This window comes from Polyodon spathula, unplaced genomic scaffold (genome assembly GCF_017654505.1).
Source record: "Polyodon spathula isolate WHYD16114869_AA unplaced genomic scaffold, ASM1765450v1 scaffolds_732, whole genome shotgun sequence".
Lineage (NCBI taxonomy): Eukaryota > Metazoa > Chordata > Actinopteri > Acipenseriformes > Polyodontidae > Polyodon > Polyodon spathula.
Genome location: NW_024472221.1, coordinates 113,300 through 132,865, shown reverse-complemented (window position 1 = coordinate 132,865; position 19,566 = coordinate 113,300). Strand labels below are relative to the sequence as shown.

The 19,566-nt window shown below is 42.4% G+C and overlaps 1 protein-coding gene across 1 annotated transcript in view; it reads right to left on the bottom strand.

Annotated features, from left to right (window-relative positions):
• mybbp1a (MYB binding protein (P160) 1a) overlaps window positions 1-19,566 on the bottom strand; it is a 30,364-nt gene continuing 10,798 nt past the window's right edge. The window contains exons 17-27 of the mRNA XM_041240976.1: window positions 18,935-19,093; window positions 18,625-18,798; window positions 17,910-18,067; window positions 17,640-17,774; window positions 15,448-15,568; window positions 14,749-14,880; window positions 12,847-12,915; window positions 6,465-6,578; window positions 5,984-6,085; window positions 3,925-4,049; window positions 1-915 (exon numbers count right to left, since the gene is read on the bottom strand). Of these exons, the coding sequence (XP_041096910.1) occupies window positions 588-915; window positions 3,925-4,049; window positions 5,984-6,085; window positions 6,465-6,578; window positions 12,847-12,915; window positions 14,749-14,880; window positions 15,448-15,568; window positions 17,640-17,774; window positions 17,910-18,067; window positions 18,625-18,798; window positions 18,935-19,093 (1,617 nt within the window). The 3' untranslated portion in view covers window positions 1-587. The remainder of the gene's footprint in view (window positions 916-3,924; window positions 4,050-5,983; window positions 6,086-6,464; window positions 6,579-12,846; window positions 12,916-14,748; window positions 14,881-15,447; window positions 15,569-17,639; window positions 17,775-17,909; window positions 18,068-18,624; window positions 18,799-18,934; window positions 19,094-19,566) is intronic.

The window sequence follows — 19,566 nt, the reverse complement described above, 5'->3', positions numbered from 1 at the left end:
TCCTATTGTAACAATTTTTACTTTTTTGAAAAAGGCAAACTCTTTATAGGATTACATTTAGTTGCTTAATCAAACATTACAAAAGCACATTACTGTACAGATCAGGTGGCAGGTTTGTGATTTGAAACAAGAGGACAAAGAGCTTCAAAACATCTCTTTCATTGACCTGACCTGACATACATGGCAACCGAGAAAAAAGCCATGTTTGAGTAAATACATAAATATAGAAAGCCAAAATAGACATCAGATGAGTTACACTGCTGCATGTGAAGAACATTTTACATTTGAAACGAATACAGTGGGCTGCATTTATCAGTTTGTTCTGTTGTGAAAACAAAGCTACAATCTACCCAAGCCCCACTGCTAACTCTTTGTCGTTCTGACCAGTTGTGTTTTGACAAAAAAAAAAAAGGATGGCTTTGTATTGAATAAAAGATGTAATTAGCAAATCAGCTTCATTGTATTGAAACAGGGCAATGTTGTTTTCATTATCACCTGGGCCTGTCTCTAAACAGCATCAAGGTCCGCCCTATTCTCCAGTGTTACCCTGACTGACTACATCCCACCAGTTCCTGTTTCGCGCGCCTTCACTGTGCGCCTCCTCCTCTCTGCTGCTTCCCTTTCTTGTTCTTTGGCTTGTTACCAGATTGAAACTTGCCCTTCTTTGCAGGCCAGTTGCTGTCTCCCACTCCTGCCTCGGGCTGTTTTCGCTTGTTCTTATTTTTGTTGTTCTTGCCTTGCTTTCCCTCCTCGACGGCCCCCTGTCCCGGCTCCGACGGCTTCCCTTCTTCCACCAGCATCTTCTTGCGGTTTTTGCGTTTCTTCGTCTCCGGCAGGAACCCCTTTTTCTTCTTCTTGGGGGCTGTTTGCTGCTCCTCAGCAGCTGGCTTCTTCACCTTTTCCTTCTTTGGTTTTCTGTTAGCAAAGACAAATATTAATTGCCAGCAATGCATGTAGATACAGTTTAAATACTGTAATACTCTTTGGTCACCCTTTTGGGCACTACCTTCATCACAAACAGATCCTGTTGAGAGTCTAGTATTGACACTCTCAGGTTCCCACTCCACTGGGTAAGAGGCATTAGAAAGTGTGTCATACGCATCCTCAACAGGGCACAGTAAGGGGACTGTGTTTTTATAAAGTGGTGATGTGTAACAAATCGGCTGTATTTTTAACACGTTTATAAGGTAACAATCGTATGAGACTCTTCACCTAAATGATTTCAATATATTTTTTTCATGCAAAGATAGCACTGTTTACAAAACAGATCTGTACTAGCACCAGCAGCAATGTTGCTATAGTCTCTCAAAATCTCAAACCTTGAATAAAATATCTAAGTCTTTCACCATCCATTTTTTTTTTTTTTTCAGTAATCAGGTTTTCACCAATTTGAAACGGCTTATGAAGAGTATCTTTGATTAAAATAAGCGCTTTTACTCCTTCCCATATTGGTAGAGCTGATGAATGCAGGTCATTGGTCTAATCTATTCCAGTGCTTCAGAGTGCTTCTGACACTTCAGGATCATTTTCTTGGGTCTGTTCAGTTCCCTGTTAAAAGGATGGTAATTTACCGCATGGAATTGCGTTCATCATTCATTCCCAATCTGTGTGGCAGGACAGCTCTACAGTGCTGCAATCTGTTGCAAGAACACTGGAACTGCAAAATTCCCAAACGTCAAGAAACACCGAATGGCTGATTCATATTTGCAAAAAGTGCACGTCACATGAAAAAAGATGCATTTCATCAAACTATGGTTGTTTGCTTTTTAATTAACCGTTTCACTCTTCCTACCCCTCGGATGTTAACAAGATACTGAACCCTGAAGGCAAGGGCCAATCCGGGAAGTCTGTCGGGGATTGTGGGATTGACAGGCACCCTACCAGCAGGGGTCACTAAAGTGCTACGAGGCAAACTATCCCTGCGCTAAAACCAGTAGCTGGGCACTAACGGGACTCAAACCACATGGCTCTCCCTGCACCTCGAGCGACAGTGCTGTTACTTGGAGACACCATTCACACGTGTGTCAGGTTTCATCACCTAAAGTATAGAGAACTGGAACTGGGCTCTCAGAAATGGGAGGCCAGACCTCATGTGTTTCAACAAGACCTACAGTTAATGATCAAAGTCTATACCTACATAACCATCACAAGTGACAGCACAAGACTTGCCAGAGGGATAAAACAAAGCTTCTCAGTGAAAGAATCGGGTTGCGTTTTGAAACAAGTGAAAGCATTAAAAATACGAGTGGCAGGGCTAAGGCTGAGCAAACAGTGTTGTGCACATTTCATTACACTAATTCAGCAGTGAGTGCTTCAGTATTGCTCAAGTATTGACTCAGTCAAAGATACTCCTAGTGTTTAGCTATCTAGACCAGCCCTCCTGCTGAGCTAGGGCTTGCAGAGGTAAGGTGCATTAGCACGCTTCCCTTAAAGCACCATCACTGGGTAGCAGGGCAGTTGGGTCATCCAAGCACCGAGTCCACTTGTGTACAACAACAGACACACCAGAGCAACGTTTCCACTGCCCAGTGTAGACCTGAATGAACCTGCTTGCAGAGGGAGGGCAGGGCAATACAGCTCTCTATATCACCTCTATTTACCCTGGCGTAAGTGAATATCAAAGTAACACGTTTTGACATTCAAGTATCGCTATGTAATACAGTAGAACCCCCTACTGTACAAATCCCAATTGAAAAGAGCTCTGAGCTGGCTTGTGGTGAATAGTGTCGAGTGAAGAGTTGCTGTTTAATATGTTATTGAACCCTATCTTTGCTGCAACGCTCGGTCTACAAGCTGCACAACAGTGTAAGGCATTGGCAGTGGAGTTTAGACAGAGCATCTGTATCTCTGTCGGGGTCTGTGAGCTACAGAGCCAAGCACATGCTATGTTACTTATTGGGCACTGCAGTGAGAGTTAACCTTAGTGTGCAACACTTCTTAGGTCATCAACGCTGTACAATACAGGGCAGGAAATGGAATGGGAAAGTTCCACTCCTGTGTTTTCTTTGCTGATTTAGTCTGATGTCAGTGAAGGGTCACATGCCTGTAATTCTGTATGTTTCAGATCATGACTAGCTCTTGTGTGGATCCCTACTGTGTGAGGATCAGCCCCCTGCACTGCTCTGCTCTCCAGCACCCCCTAATGGCTAAGGCAGTGGGGCTGATCACTGACGCTGCAGTGCAGTTAAAACGTACCTGTTAATGACTAAAGAGGCATTGTATCGCAATAATGTTCTGCTCCGTGCTAAAATGACGGGTACAGTGGTGGTATTTTATTATTTTTTAGTTTTTCTACCCAATTTGAAATGACCAATTTGATGTCAACACACTCCTTTATCAGAAAGCAAGCTGACTTTGCCAACTTGTAATAGCCCAGTCTCTCTGGGTCCAGAACCTTGTGCCAACCTCGTCCTTCATTAACTGAACAAAGAGTCTGGTTCCTACTAGGTCTTTAACAAAGTGAAAGAGCTACAAGTGGGAACCAACCATTTAAAAGACCACTACAGGTGTGTGCAAATGGGTTACACATCAAGATCGGTCATTCATATCCTTTATATACTTACCTGCATGAAAACTCCTGGCTGTGAGAATTGCGTCAGTAATCAGTGATATACAAACAACAGGCACTTGTGGGTGAAAATGTTATACCACTTTGTGATTTAAATTAGGCATCTTATTTTAAAAAGTCTCAAGCATTTTACCATTTGTGGCTATGCGTTCCTTTTCTCTTACTATTTCAAGTGAAATGTGTGGCTTATTAAAATCCTCAGTTAAAATGACACAATCGCTAATTTGCCTATTTCGACAATTTTCCAAGATTTTCAGTTACAGTGGTTTGAATTTATAGGCACAACAAAAGCTACAGAAGCAATGGGGCGTTCTAATGCATCTGCATAAAAAAATGAACTTTAAAAGTGGACTTACGAGAAGCCCAGCAGCTTCATCACACTCCAGTAGGTGTCATCCACATGGCCTGACTTGCGGAAGCCCTCCAGCTGGCTCAGGGACTCCAGCACTGGCCCCAGCTCCGTCACACTGACCGCCAGTTTCTGTCAAAGTCAACACAGAGCACTTTAGAAGCAGTGGGAAAAGTAGCACATGCTTGCTTGCGTGTTGGGCACGTGCCACACGTGACTCATTTGTTATGCAAACCACATCCCTGACGTGTACTCAGTAATATGAAAGCTGCATCTCCTTATCGTAAATCAGTTTTAAGTCGACGTGGGCAGATCCATAGACTTTGATAGGGGGTATCGGTTGGCAGGTGCTTCTGTAGCCAGGACTACTCAATTCATTGATATTTCACCAAACGCTGCTACAGATTTCATATGAGCTAAAAAATAGGGATGTATGCATGCATAACAATGACCACGTTAATTCTAGATGGATATATAAACCCTATATCGTGTACACGTCTCAAAACCAAATAGTCTGAACATTTTGCACCCGCTGCAGTGTTGTACAGAGATGAACGTGCTGTACTGTAACAATGATCCATAAATAGCAATGTAACCATTTCGCAGGATCAGCTACAGTTCCTGATAGCAAAGCTGTGCAACTTAAAACAGAACTGACATTACTGTGAACGCTTTTGGTCCCATCTCACACCAAAGGTGCGGAATTCTCACCCTCTGAAATCGTAAATCAGCAGCTAAAAACGTATCCGTTTCAAATGCAGGGATGGAAATCATAGTAAAACCAGGAATGGATCGTACCGCTATGCAATGGGAGTCTCGCTTCTATCCCTGAAATGCATCATAGTTTCCATTATTTAAATACCACATATAATCACCTACACTGTACATGTGAAAAATGCATGTATGTTTGCATCTCCAAAAGCATTTAGTTTTTACATGTATTTAAACAAACCTCAGAAAATGTACAGTGCAGTTTGGTGAAAACACTAGTACCAACTCTAATAAAAAGTGTAAAAAGAGACTTTACAGTACAAACAGTGCAGCAGCTTCTACAGGTTAAGATACTTATTAAAGACACTGAAAAAGACTTTTAACAATTAATTTATTAAGATTCTTTTAGTACGTCTAAATTTAGCACTGCGGAGTGCTTTAAAGTACACAAGCTGATATTACCAGTAAAAGGAGAACAAAGCTGTGACTAATTAAAAAAGGGTGTTTTGCTGTGTGCAGAGAGGGAGCTGTGCATCCTGTCCACACTAATCTGATCACACTGATGAGCTCCACTGAAGAGGCACACCGGCACTCCCCCCCAGCCAACGTGACCAAGATGAGGAAGATAGAGATCACAAGCCACTTGTTTGTTCATTCACCCACTGCATGCCTGGCATGGACATTACGTTCAGGAAACACCAAATGCAAATCAGTCACAGGCCCACGAAAACACGTGTGAACACATGCGGGCGCGTACGCAGCTCCCGTAGACACGGGCAAAACACACACAGGTGGATTAACTGAAATACAGACGAGACACTGATAACCACTCACGTTGATGAAGGAATAAATAAAAACGCACACACAAACATAAGGCTACAAAAAGGGATGCCATTAATCAGACCCGCACGGTACAGCTCAGTTGCACATTGTGTGTGCTAAACATTTGAAATAGGAATGTTATTCTCACAAAACGGCACATATAACTGCCGTTTGTTCCAATAAATGATAATCTAATCATTTATAATTGTAGATTATAAGATGTAGGCACTAAATTCAGAGCTTCGAGCCTGATGAAAGAGGAGATTTCTATGTAGAAGTGCGTCATAAGGACAAGCACATAGCCATGCCTATATACATCCCCAGACTGTTCATACTTTCAATAACTCCTGTTAAAAGAACATCCTTACCGCAATTGTACAACCAGTTCTCTAAATCTATGTAAACACGCGAGTGCAGACACACAGACAGAGCCCGGTGTGTTTTCTCTTGTGTATCCAGCCCTTCGGAGGTTTTCATGCGGTACAGAATGGGGTTCCGTACGAAAGAGCAGCCGGAGTCTGGAGTCGTCTTACCTGCTGCTGAGCTGTTCTGATGAGGAATCTGGTCAGACCCAAGCACTGGATCACCTTCTCCTGGTCCACCTTCACTTTGAATCCCGTCACGGTCTTGAGACACTGGATGAGAGAGAAGAGATAAACAAAACTTCAAAAATGAACAGCATGAACCAAGAGCCTCTTCTGTGCCACGGTATGCAGCATGCATGGATATCGGCACTGCCTGACCCAACATTCAACACTATTAGAACATAACTGTCAGACCTGCTTTAGGTTATAAAAACCCAGACTGTGCAGTAAATGCATTCTCTCTATACAAGTTGGTTGTGGGAATGACAATGTTATCAGATCCCAGTGCATAATGAAGCTGTAGTGCTTGGTATCAAATTAAGAAATTCGTCTCCCCCGCCATGTGCTGTTTGCAATACTGATAAGGAAAGCAATGGAGTTGCAATGCCTGTTTCAAAAACTAGAGGAGCAGCAAGACATTGGTCCTTACCTCCGTCACCTGACCAACAGCTCGTCCAATCAGCTCTGTCCACTCCGTGTCTGTCATCGACTGTCGGACTTCACGCATCTGCAGAGCTTTCTGTACTAGAGCACAGGCCTGGCCCTGCGAAACGAAGAAGCCATTCCTTTAAAATCACATCCAGGGGGTTGATCTAACCCCACATAGCGATTAAGGCAGTAACACAAATACTAAAACATAGAAAATGCTCCGCAGAACCCTCTGCAGATATCTACTTAATTTCCGCTTTTTTATTTATGACATAATTTTCACGCAGATTACATCTCAATATTTATAACCCAGCGAATAACCATAACCCAGCGAATGCAAACTCTGCATCTCAAACCATGTGCTTAAATTACATTCCCATGTCTCTGTAGAGCAGGGGTCTCCAATCCTGGTCCTGGAGAGCTACAGGGTCTTCTGGCTTTCATTTCAACCGAGTTCTCAGTTACTTAACTGAAACAATTATTGGCTTAGACAAGATTAACAGGTGTTCCAGATCTTCAGCCATTGATGACGTAAAGACGCCTATAAAACCTGCAGGATTGGGACCCTCCAGGACCAGTAACAGCTAACACAGTGTTCAATGTTATCAATACCCTTCACACAAAACAGCAAGCAGGATACGACAGACTGGCATCACGTTGCAAGCACTTACAGACTTCCAACTACTGCTCAAGCTGCAGCAACAAATGCATACAAAGTACCATGATCTGCTAAACATGAGGGGTACAGCCGGGAAAAATGAAGCCGTCGGCCTCTGTTTACTTCGGCGTAACGGAGACCCTCCTTCTGGGACAGGAGGGGAGGGAAGACGAGTACAGTCTGACAGTGCAGCAGAGACGATGTCACGTCCCTCTCTGGAGGTCTCTGCCCCACCTGGCCAGTTCCCTTAAAACGTTTTCATCCCAGGTTTCTTATGCAGGACAACGCAAAAGTTGGGCAGATAGACATGACGTCCTGTCCACACGTCAACGAGTCTATGTTGTACTCTTTTAACAGACTTTCAGCTTGACAACCTGCTGTCAGAAGGGACTGATCAATACAGTCTTCAAAAATGTAATTATCTACATTGTTTTTTACATACATAGTGGGCGTGCCCTATGTCATGTGCATACGCATGTATACAGTGTATCATATGTATTCACACTTCAGAAATCAAATGCATTTAGATCTACAGATTACAATGCAGGGGTGTATGGAGGCGGTCTGTCTGTCTGTCCTACACTATTACATACAGCAGTGTGTAAATGTATAAGTACACCCCATTGCTTCTGTAGTTTTGATTTGCTGTGCATATGAAATCACACCACTGGAACAGAACACCTTGCAAAATTGCCAAAATAGGCAAATCAGTAATTAGGCCACACATGCAATCAATTTAAAATAAGCAAGAGAAAAGAAACACAAATGACAAAATGCATGAGACTTTTTAGAAGTTGTTTAAGATGCCTACTTAAAGCACAAAGTGGTCTAACATTTTCACACATGAATGCCTACTGTCTCATATAGCCGATTACTGATCGCAAATTGAAATTGTCACCCACAGAGCAGGTCGGTATATAAAGGATATAAATGACAAATCTTGAGGCGTTCCAATAAATGTGCACACTACTGCATATCCAGAGACCGACACATGCAACTGTGATGTAACTTGCTAGTTTTTGACAGTATTCGGGTACAGGGGTCAATAGAGGTTCACTGTTTGTATCCCACACTTGCATTCTTACATACATCTAGAAAACAGTTTGTCCAATTGAGATGAAAACAGTTTCACTTGCAAATCCGCTCTTCTGGTTTACAGTTGGTAATACAAACTAAAACAATTTATATGTACATTATTCATTATGGAGGCATGTTCACAATAATAAAAAACTACCCGTGATGAAACGGATCACCTGCCTCCCTGGATAGCCTTCTACTGATCTGCTGGAGTTTGTTTTAATTAAGACTTCAGTCCGAGGTAAAGAAGCCAGCTTTCATGATGCTGTCAGAGCAGTTTTCCGATACTGGAAATGAACATTGATCCTGCATTTGCTGAAAAAGTCCAGCACTTGTAGACACAGATGCGCTCACACACAGGCACTATACTTTGGCGCATGTGGTTGAACACATTTCTGCAAAAGCGGGATTACATTTGTGTACAAAAGCCTAGTGGCTCATATTCGCAAATTACATTTGGACATTTTCCTCCCTCGACAGAATGTTATTTTTCACATTTGCATGAAAAGTCTGTTTGAAAAATGAGCAATTTTTGAGCAATGTAAAACACATGCACCTTTCAGCTTGATTTCTGAAGTCAGAGTAACTGACTGTTTAAAAAATAATTGCAATACAAGCACAATTAAAGAAAATTTCTAAACAAGCAATTTGGCCAGCTTGGTTCTTTTCACTGAATGGTATCGGGTTCCACTGTCGGAGACAGACACCAAGGCTACAAGACCATTTAGATGCTATTGTGAATTTGTACAGTGTGCCTCTGGATTGCAACACACTTACTTACCAACCACTTAATCCCCAGGATTAAAGCAAGTGTGTATATCTCTACTATGAGGGGATTATCATCTGAACACCTCGAAAAGCAGCTCCCATCAATCTCACTCTCACACATCCAACTTCAAAGTGCCCTGAGACTGTGTGCGTGAGTGCGTGTGTGCGTGCGTGCAGACACGTTGTTTGTCTTCATTCAGATGCCCAAGTGAAGATGTAAAGGCAAATTCAGCTACATATTCCTTATACACACAAACACATGCTTAGTGCTTTTCAATACTGCTCTATTGCAAGTTCCATGCTTGCAGCAGTCTTCTTTCTCTAATGCACATTTCTGTGCATTTCCCCTTCTAGTCTCGGTTTGACCGCTGTGGTGACCTACATTCGCAGCACAAGCTTGAACTTCCTGTAACAAGTTTCATCGGGGGTTTTGGGTTAATGGTTCTCACAGCCTGATTTAGCCCAACCCATCCAAACCTTAGACTTTGATTCACATCTCCTTTAGACTTGTGCCACAGAATGTCCATACCAAGTTTGTATTCACGGTTCTCAAGATGTAAAAATCTGAGTGTAGGGTCACCATTGGAATCCAGGATAGCACTGCTTCAGCAGAATGCAAGGATTCTAAAAAGGTCTACGTGGATACAAGACCCTGAGGCAGTCTTGGAGATGGAAGGATATACCTATTGAGCTTTTACTATCCAACATCAAAGTGATCTCTCATTCATTGCTAACGGCCACCTGAAGAGTGATTCAGAGCGGCACACCTTCACTAAAATCAAAGACTTGAAATAGGAAACGCTTTGCCCATCACCTACATCTGCATGCAGGGGCTCCAATGAAGCGCTATAAGACTGCAGTGATGATGACTAACAGACCCTTCCGGGCATAAAAAACAGACAACACTGCAAGACGATGAAGTCTTCAAGCCACATGGCCACCTGAAGTGAGCAGGTATTGTGGTTAGATTTAACATCAAACCGGTAAGAAACAGAGAGGAAATACTCGAGACAATACACGGCATGTTTGTAGTACTTCCAGCATGACTTGCAGCAGCTCTGATCACCGCAGGTATCTGCCCACAAAAACACCTGGGCTCCTCTTAGAAATGACAAACTACTTTGGAATGCTTACAGAGCAACCGTTGCTGTGGCTGTGGAACATCACGCTTATCTTAATGTACTGCTCTTGTTGTTTTCAACTCACTTTGCGCATCATTTTCTGTTCCACATCCTGGCGAGTCTCTGCTGTCAGACCAGCCAATTAAAACAACAACTCACATTTCTATAGCACCTTTCATCACAAAACACAGAGCCCGTTCCAATCTTTCAGGGTTTGTTGATATCCCTAATGCCCCTCTGCCCCCACTGTAAAGCAGCCATGGTCAATTAGGCTAATTACAAAAAAGAGAAAATACGTCAAGTGATGCATTAGCTGCAAAGTGTCTCTTCAAGTAGGAACAGATCTGATGGTGAAATGCAACATGTTACTGTATAATTAAAGGCTTCATGCTCATACATATATATACATATATATACACACACACACACACAGAGTAAAGGAATGTTAACAAACTGGACTGTCAACCATTTTATAAATACATTAAGACCTGGACTGTCGTATGCTAGATACAAGCACAGCAAACAGTAAAGCAAATGAACTGGAAAATGTATTCTACAAGCCAATATTTGCAGACGTAGTCTTTACCCCTGTTGTTCTTTGCAGCATTCCTAGCAATGGGCAGCCTGTAACAAGACAGCGCAATTATTCTCTGCGATGGTTAAATGCAAACGGCACCTCGGGGCAGATCACTGACTCTGCTGCAGATCGGACTTCAAGAAGGGAGACAAAGGATAGAGCATCTGAATGGCACTTCAATCAATGCGAACAGGACTCTGAGCTCGCTGGCTCCTGTGAGCTACAGGACCTGATCCGGGCAGGATCTGAACTTGCTGTCAATTGAGCAAACAAATTGTAAAGTTAAACTGTTCTAGCTATCCTTAGAGGCATGACTCTCCCTATTGACAGTGTTATGGAATTCAATACGGTATCACTAAAAACTACTGAATGAATGAAAAGTTTTTTAATGATTTAAAAAATCAATTTCTGGATGTTTCTTTCAATACACGAGTTTTCATTTCAGTAACATTTCTAGGTGACTGATGAGTGCCCTGCAGGATGCTGACTCTATATCCTGTTCAATATAGAGTAGTTTGCTGTCTTTGTATCCTCTGAATTCTCTCACTCTGATACAAACTGAAACACCATCAGCACATGAAGAATATGAAAGGGTTAGGCTCAAGTTCTGCCCTCGAGTGAGGGAAAGGGGTAAAACACAACCCTAAACTAAAAAGCCCACACCTCCACCACCAGCACACGCTCGCCGTTCTAAACAGGTCACGCAGTCCCACAAGCCAGCTCCATCCTCCTCCGCACTGTGCTTCAGTCAATGCTGCTCTGTGTGGGAAAAGCTCTCAATATCGGGCAGGGAAAATAAATAAATAAAAACACAGCCTTCCTACCTCTTAAAGCCCCCGGGACTAACAGGAGCCCCCTTTTTAACTCAGTTTTTACGCACAGTAAACAGTGTTTACTAAACACAGAATTCTCTGTCTCTGACCCACAGCTGCAGCACGCGTCGCAAGAAAAGGGTTTTGAATGCCCTCGTTGGGATCATCTCCTCATCTCCTCTATTTAGAAACTGGAGACTCTGTGTAAGTTGCTCTGGCTGTGGGTGCTGGTGCAAAGCCACTTTCCTTTTCCTCCCTCAGCTGATATACAGACAAGGGCATTAAGCAAGGCCTTTTAAAAAATTCTCGACCATGTTTTTAACTCAAAATAGCCAGACAAGTTCATATGAAAAAGACCTGACCACAGTCTTACACACAAACCACTTCAACTGCCTGCAAAGCCCTGAGTCATGACTGCTTTTATTCCTGAAAGAACGACTAATGCATCTATTGTACCTGTTTTTTTGAATGCCGCCCTTGTAAGCAAGCCCTTCACTGTTGCCAGGCACACTGTTGTACCAGAGTAGTTTCACAAGGCTTGCTGCTGTCTGCAAAGTCAACTTCACCCCTTTGACCTAGCGACAGACTGCAATTTCAAACAGAGCTAACAAAGCAATTCAAGAATACAGGAATATGTATGTTTCTGGTATTTTTCTTGATTGGAGGAGGGGTCTGTGTACTTGGAATAGGCCTACACTCAAAGCAATATTAAACCTGTTTCCACCTGTAATTGTGCTGTTTCTTGACAACAGTATGAGGTCAAACAGAGCTTTGAAAAATAAAAATTAAAACATTCAACTCTTTCTAAAATTTGATTGAATTATTTAAAATGGCTTAAAAATATATAATAATAAAGTCCTTAAGAAAAACCAGCCCCAGGACAGCAATCTCTACGACAGGGAGGGTTCACGGTATCCTGACTTGTGAATACCCCGCAGTGTAAAACACATACCTGCTACACCTGTCGAACCAATCTCCCTCATCAACACCCTCCACACAGTGGGGAATTAGTCCCAGCAGCTGTCTGCACTCAAACCTCATAGCAACATGCTGGCTCAGTAATCTCCAGGAATGGAGAGAAGTCAATACTGAACTCTGTCATTAAGGGTTATTATCATGCAGTGTTTTTTTCTCCAGCTTGTTCACTCAGGTGCAGCCACAAGCGGCTCACCATCCTAATGCAAGATCGCCACCTAGATGGATTTCCGTGGTACTGCAAGTCAAGGATCAAGACCCCCTGCTCAGTTCCAATAGAAACTGCGCTTTGGAAGAACTATGCATGAAGTTTTTGGTGCTTAACAGCACAGTAGTGGAATACATGAACGAATAACAGAAGTTAAAAAAAGAAGAAGAAGTCTGGTTCAGTTTACCTGCTGATGTTGTCTTACTCCTCCCGTGATGTATCTGACTGCACTCTCCAACAGCTGGACACACAAGATCTAAAAACAGGAGGCAAGAGGCACTGTTACTGATACACTGTGTTAAACACCTTTAAACACACACACGCAGAGGACTGCAAGCTGGCAAATTAATCCTAGCTTTGCATGAAAACAAGCAAGAAGGTTTAAAAAGATACATTCATGAAGGCGTTCTGTATACCGCAGTGTGCACATGTATTACAACACCCCATTGCCATTAGATCTGTTGTGGGTTCTAATCCGTTTACATATTACATGTATTTTTATTTATCTGTTTCTTTCCAGACTTTCTCTGTGCCTGCCTCAATGTTTGAAGCTCAGTTCCTGTAGAGGAGCTAACAATATTCATAGCACACTTTCCAGCTAGTTTATAGCATGAAAGCACAGGAAAGCTGCTGCCAACAAGTGCTCTATTAACCCTTTGTGACATTGAAACCAACCAATTTTTTAGGCAGCATCTCAATGTTAGAAGAAACATCAGGAAAAATATTCCGCTTTTCGTAGGTTGTAACTTTCCCCTTCTTAAGGTCATTTTTTGAAGCCTGTTGCTGACACAAAGAATCTGCACTCTCAGAAGTCTAGACATATTCATAGTCTTAATGGGGAACAAGACGTGCAAGAAGGTCATCGACTGCATGAAAGGAATGCTATTGAACTGTGAAGGATGGGATGAGCAATCAGGTAGATCATCAATTATAAACCACTTTCAATTTTAACGTTGCAAGCACTTTCAATTCACTGTATGTTAAAAGGCACCTCGATTTTCATTAAAAAAAAAACATAAAACACTGTTAGAGATTGTAGCCCCCACACAAGCTTCTAAATGTATTGTAATTATGAATTTCAATATCGTACAATGGACCAGTTCCAATTAATTCCTATTGCTTTAAAAGGAGAAAACAAATGTTAATGTTACTAATTGAAAAATGCAGAGTGCTTAAGAGGACTTGAAATATATAGTTTATTAAAGACTGGAGTAAAGGCTTTGAAAAAGTGTCCCAATATCTTTTACATATTGGATTACGTACACACATACTGTATATGTTGATTTGTGATGTCCTCCCTGGTCAATCTGTCCTGCCATGGATGCAATATGGGTCTGGATAGCCTCAATGCCCACTTTATGATGCTACAGTCATCAATGTTATATAAAAAGTTACCAATATCTTTCAGAAAGTTATCTGCAGGACTCAGTGTTTTAACACCTGGCTCCTTCGAGAGGAATGTTTGAAGAGATCGGTTTATAAATCCAGACTGGCATTCTCTGCTGCACCAGCCCTGTCTGTGGAATATTAAACTGCATGATCATTTCTTAACGCTGTGATTGAAATGCTGTGAAGCAGCTTAGTAACCTGCTGCCATCACAGCAAGGACAGCCCAGGAGACAAGCTGATGCTCATTAGGAACACATTCCAACAAGCTGAAGTTAGAACCAGTGCAGCTGGCCCTGCTGCCGGGACTGACCCCCAGCACTGTCCCTCCTGCCAGCAAGCCCCAAGACATTCAGACTGTTTCAGCAGTGCTGCCATCAATGACAGCACCATCAAGATTCTTCACAAGCAAGCAATTTCAATGTTACTGGACATTACAGGCAGCTCCCCAGAGCTTAGCCTTCTGTGCACTTGGAAAGCAGGCCTTGTTTATATCCCTGTTTGTTTACATTCCCCAACACAAGTTCTAGCTGTAAGGACACAAGCTTGCTACTACTACTAGTTGTCTCCGAGCCAAGCACACACATTTCTTTTAAATTAGTCCTTCACAACAGGCCTTTGAAAAAGTGCATATTCTCTTTTTTTTTTTTTCAACAATAGTCCCTGAAAACGAACCACGAGAAATACGCTGAGCGCCACTCACCGGGAAGCGACTGAAGAGGTCGACGAACATGGCTCCCGAGAGAGAGCTCTTCCTCCTGGTCATGAAATCTGTCAGGGCTGCCTGGAACAGAGCCGTCACCCTCTCCTTATCCAGGCTCCCGACACACATGGACTGAAATAGAAAGGCCGGCAACAGAACATGGGTCCAATATCTCAAAGGGGTTTCAATGGGAAAAAAGCTACTTGAATAGTGCGTCGCCAAAAATCAACCAACTGCAGTGCTTTCTTCAGTCTTTCAACAGAAAAGATTCACAGTGACGTCATATTTGATTTAGTTTTACCATGAATTTCCTAGATCGGTGTCTGTCAAACACACTCCCTCCCCTCCCCAGAGCTGTTAAACCTTGCATTTTTATAATTATCACAAGGTAGATGTTTGTTATGTAAATATACATGTAAACATGTTGTGGTTTGTTGATTTTAACACCAATTTGTGTTGTCCCTGTTTGAACACCAGGTTTGTGTTATATATTATAAAAGCAAATGTCCAGTGTTGAAGTACATTTAGTGCATGTGTCTAAACCGGTCAGTGATTTCTACTGGGTTGCATGGCACCATACCCCCACCCCTCTGAAACACTGGGATATTGCAGCTTATAAAAGGATATGGGATGCCCTTTCCAAGCCATTAGAACTGAGGAAGCAGAACACAAATGAACAGAGCCACTGGTGAGATTTACCTGATCTGTCGGGGAGGTTTCTGCCGCCACTTTCTTCTGTTTCTTTGATTTGCCCGCAGGAGTTGCTGCAGGCGCGTCGGATGCATTTCCTTTCAGCACTCTCACCAGGTAGAGGGCAGCGCTGAGCACGAAAGAGAAGAGATTGAAGAGTGAAAAACGAAACCTGTGGACAGCTGAGACACCGGCATGAGGGCTTCTCTCCTGAATCTTCACTAGTTTAAAATACTGAAGGTTCATATTCGGTGCAAATTAAAATTGACATCAGTGTGACACCTTCCTGTGTAATCACTGTATCCATGGAGATGTGACATCATAAAGCCCCCGACCCTATAAAAAGTCAGTAACTTTCATCAGGACAGTAGTGTGGTTGACAGTGTGACGAAGAGGTAAGTTCTGTTTTTCTTACTCTGCTATTACTGGTATTAGCTTTTTAAAAAACATTTAACTGTAAATTAATGAAAAAAAAACAACAATATCTTAAGATAAAGATTATATTTTGATTCATATTGTGGTTTCTATCTTTGGGGTTCTTTTTTCCCCAGTACAAATGTCAAAGATTCGTGTATTCCAGATAGAATTTCTTCTTTGTGTGACAGAAGCATTGTGAAATAAAATGCCGTTACCCTGTGATAGTTATCATTAAAGCTCAGCTAAAAAAGTCTTCAATAAAAAAAACAGCTATGTGGAATGCAATGACATCACAATACTGTGACATCACTGCACTGCATCATACAGCTGTGTGGAATGAAATTACATCACAATGTAGCAATATTGCTATCAATACTCCTTATATAGTACAGCTGTGGAGGGGCACAGTAAAGACATTTCAAAGCAGTCTTTGATACACTGATGTTTATCTGGGTTTAAAATGACCAATGGTAAATACTCACTAGTAGTTTTCATTCATAGAACCATTGCAAAAACCTTAACTGAAAAGCAATTTCCAGCAAGGTAATGCAGTTCACAGAACTTATTAATAAGGCAGTACTTTGACTAGTTTCACATCTTCCGTGAAATTTCAAAGAATAGTGTAATATGAAGACTATTGCTTTTGATTGCTGGCAAGTTTAAATGTTACTTTAGAGTACAAAGCTTAGTTAAAGGTCATTTCACACCAGCGCAACACTTATTTTTTTTTTAATACAGTACGATGCAGATTTCACACCGGCCGCGTAGCGAAACAGACGGGTCTGAAATAAACGCTGTTCCTATTTCTCTGTGTGCATCCGGCGTAAATGCACACGCAAAATCAGCATGTCAAACAACTGTTTTTATTCCCGTGTTCAAAACGAAACAGTATATAAACATTCTTCAATAATAAGAACGAGAAGTTTCAATTGTTTGTTTCCGAGTAGCCTGCAGAGCACTCTCCCTTGAAAAATAAAAACAACAGCGAGTTGAAAAGTCAAATCACACAGGCAGGCACCGTGTCCAAGAAGCGAGGCATGACAAAGATCAGAAGACGACGACTCCAGAACAGAGAAACCTCTCGTTTTAGCTACAGTGTGTGGGAAATACAAAAAGATGTTTAACGGCAGTCTGAAGTACTTTGTTTAGCAATGTTTAATTTTAGAGAAAGTCGGTATTTATTTTCAACAGACTACTTGGTTATACAACATTGTATGAAAAAGTATTAATATTTTTTTAAAAGACGCAAGCCCACTTTTTTGTTTAAAAAAATGAATTAACAAGCGCTGTATGTATGTGAAGACCACAGCTGAGAGTTTAACATCTGATCTGTGTTCATTTACATGCTCGCTGAGCTACACAATACAAATCTCATTCACTGCCCTACATAGCTACACGTAAATGCTGTGTGCTACACAACCAAACAATTTACAGACACTCGTGTATTTGGATTTTCACTGCATGTTTAAAGGAAATAAAGGCAGTGCCTAACCAAATGTCTTTTTACATCCATTTCCAAGATTTCAGTGACTTGTTGAAATTCGTGATTTTTACGACCTCCGTGACAAAATGGTATCCTTAACAATAGCCTATACTGCCCCCAGTGGCAGAAAAGGGAAAAACTGGTAAGCAGAATTTCTTCAAAATGTATTTATGTATTTCTATATTGTTACTGCACTACGCGTTCATTCAGCTGATGAAGACCGTGCAGTCGACACCTGTTATGTCACAGCTACAGCTAAGAGACTGATGCAGACAGCAGAGTCGTGTGTGAACCTGCCTACCTGAAATAGTAGAGAGACACGGAGGAGTCTGCCTGCTTCCGAGCTCTCGTCAGCAGCCTTTCCATCAGCTCGTGAAGCTCGCCCTTCCTGTCAGACACGTTCCTGCAGTAGCGTTTGGCCTTGCACAGCTGATTCCTGTTGGGGGGAGAAGAATGAGCACAAAGCTTTAACACGCTCTCTTCTCCAAACACTATGGATTGAAAGTCCTTGTGACTGTGCAGAGGCTGGACAATGAGAGCCCTGCTGTAAAGGAATGAAGGAGCCGCTGACCTGAAGATGTCAGCAGTCTTGCGGAGGAAGTCCTGCTCCTGCTGGCTGGACTCTGAGCCCATGCTGCCCTCGATGACGCCCAGAAGGGGCTCGATGATCCCGAACACCAGCGGGCTCTCCGCCTGCTTCGACAGGAACACCTCGATCAGATCCAGCACCTGAAAACAACACAAAACAAGCCTGTAAGACAATGCAAGTATAGCAAACAGGTCCAGGGATGGAAAGAAGATTCCCATTGCACAGCAGTTTGATCCATTCCTGGTTTTACTATGAGTTTAACACCTGTGCTTGTTACCTGTAGACCATGGCTAATCAAACTTGTAGTAAAATCTGGAATGGGTTAAACTGCTATGCAATAGGAGTCTTATTTCCACCTCTGAAGTCTAGAAATACAATATAACAGCCATCCATATCATAAATCATGAAGTGTACATCATGCATAAATGCAAGGGTGACAAATACAACTGTACATATTGACAGTATACAGTATATTCCTAGATTTACTCAGTAATCTCAAGATGTTGCACTGAAGAAGGTCCTTATTATGTTGCAGTGCAGGGCAGTAAACCAGCCCCTCAGTTGCTACACAAGTCTGACCTTGTCAATACAGATGCAGTTACTTAGCAGCTACCAGTGTATGAAGCTTCCAGACATTGCATTGCTAGTCAATGAAGCCTGGGTGGGGGAGCCCATGTGAGCCTCATTCACTCATTACCTTGATTTTGAAATCCCTCACAAGCACTTTCTCTTTGCGCATGCTCTCCTTCTCGTCCTTCTTGGCCTGGATGCGCTTCTTCTGCTCGGAGAAGAGGGCTGAGATGTTCTGGTCGAGCTCCATCATTGTGTCGTCGTCCAGCTCCTCCTCGTCGCTCTCAGCCCCTTCTGTGTCCTGTTAATACAAAGCGAGAGCCATCAGTATCACTGTGACCACGTACAGGTACCTCCACTGCATCCTCTTCACCAGGGATATACACGCACCAAGGGATAACTGTGTCCTGGTCGACCCCATCCCTGCCAGGACTCACCAGAGCATTCTTCCCCTGCAGGACCTTCATCAGCTCCAAGCGGAAATTGTCATTCACTTTCTCTTTCTCCTCCTCTTCCTCCTCTCCTCCAGCCTCTTCCTCGTCATCCTCGTCAGAGCTGTCAGAGTCTTCCTCGGAGGAGTCGCTCTCCTCTCCCTCCTGCTCAAGCAAACACAGAACCGTCAGCAACACAGGCAGCAAATCCTCCCACTGCTGTGCCTGCGGTGTATTCATTCCTCCGAGACCTGTGAATCACTGTGTTGCAACCCAGTATTCATAACTGTGCCAGATGTCTCTGGTCAACCTTTTAAAACTACCATCGCCAATCAGAAGTCAGAAGAAAAAATAAATAAATCTTGGTTATTACACATTAGAAGAAAAATATATAATAATCATTTAAAAATAGAATCATGTAAGAAAGTTTTCACAGGAGCACTGTCACAGGATTGTCTAGTTTAAAGGAAACCAAAACACTCACATATAAAAAAAAATACATTACAAAAGAAACATGCGTTTCGGCTTAGCAGTGCCTTCACCTGGGCACAAAGCAGACAAACTAGCATGCACTCCCATAACACGCAAATTAGCAATCAATTAGTTAATAAAGACATTAATTAAAGATAGAGACAAAA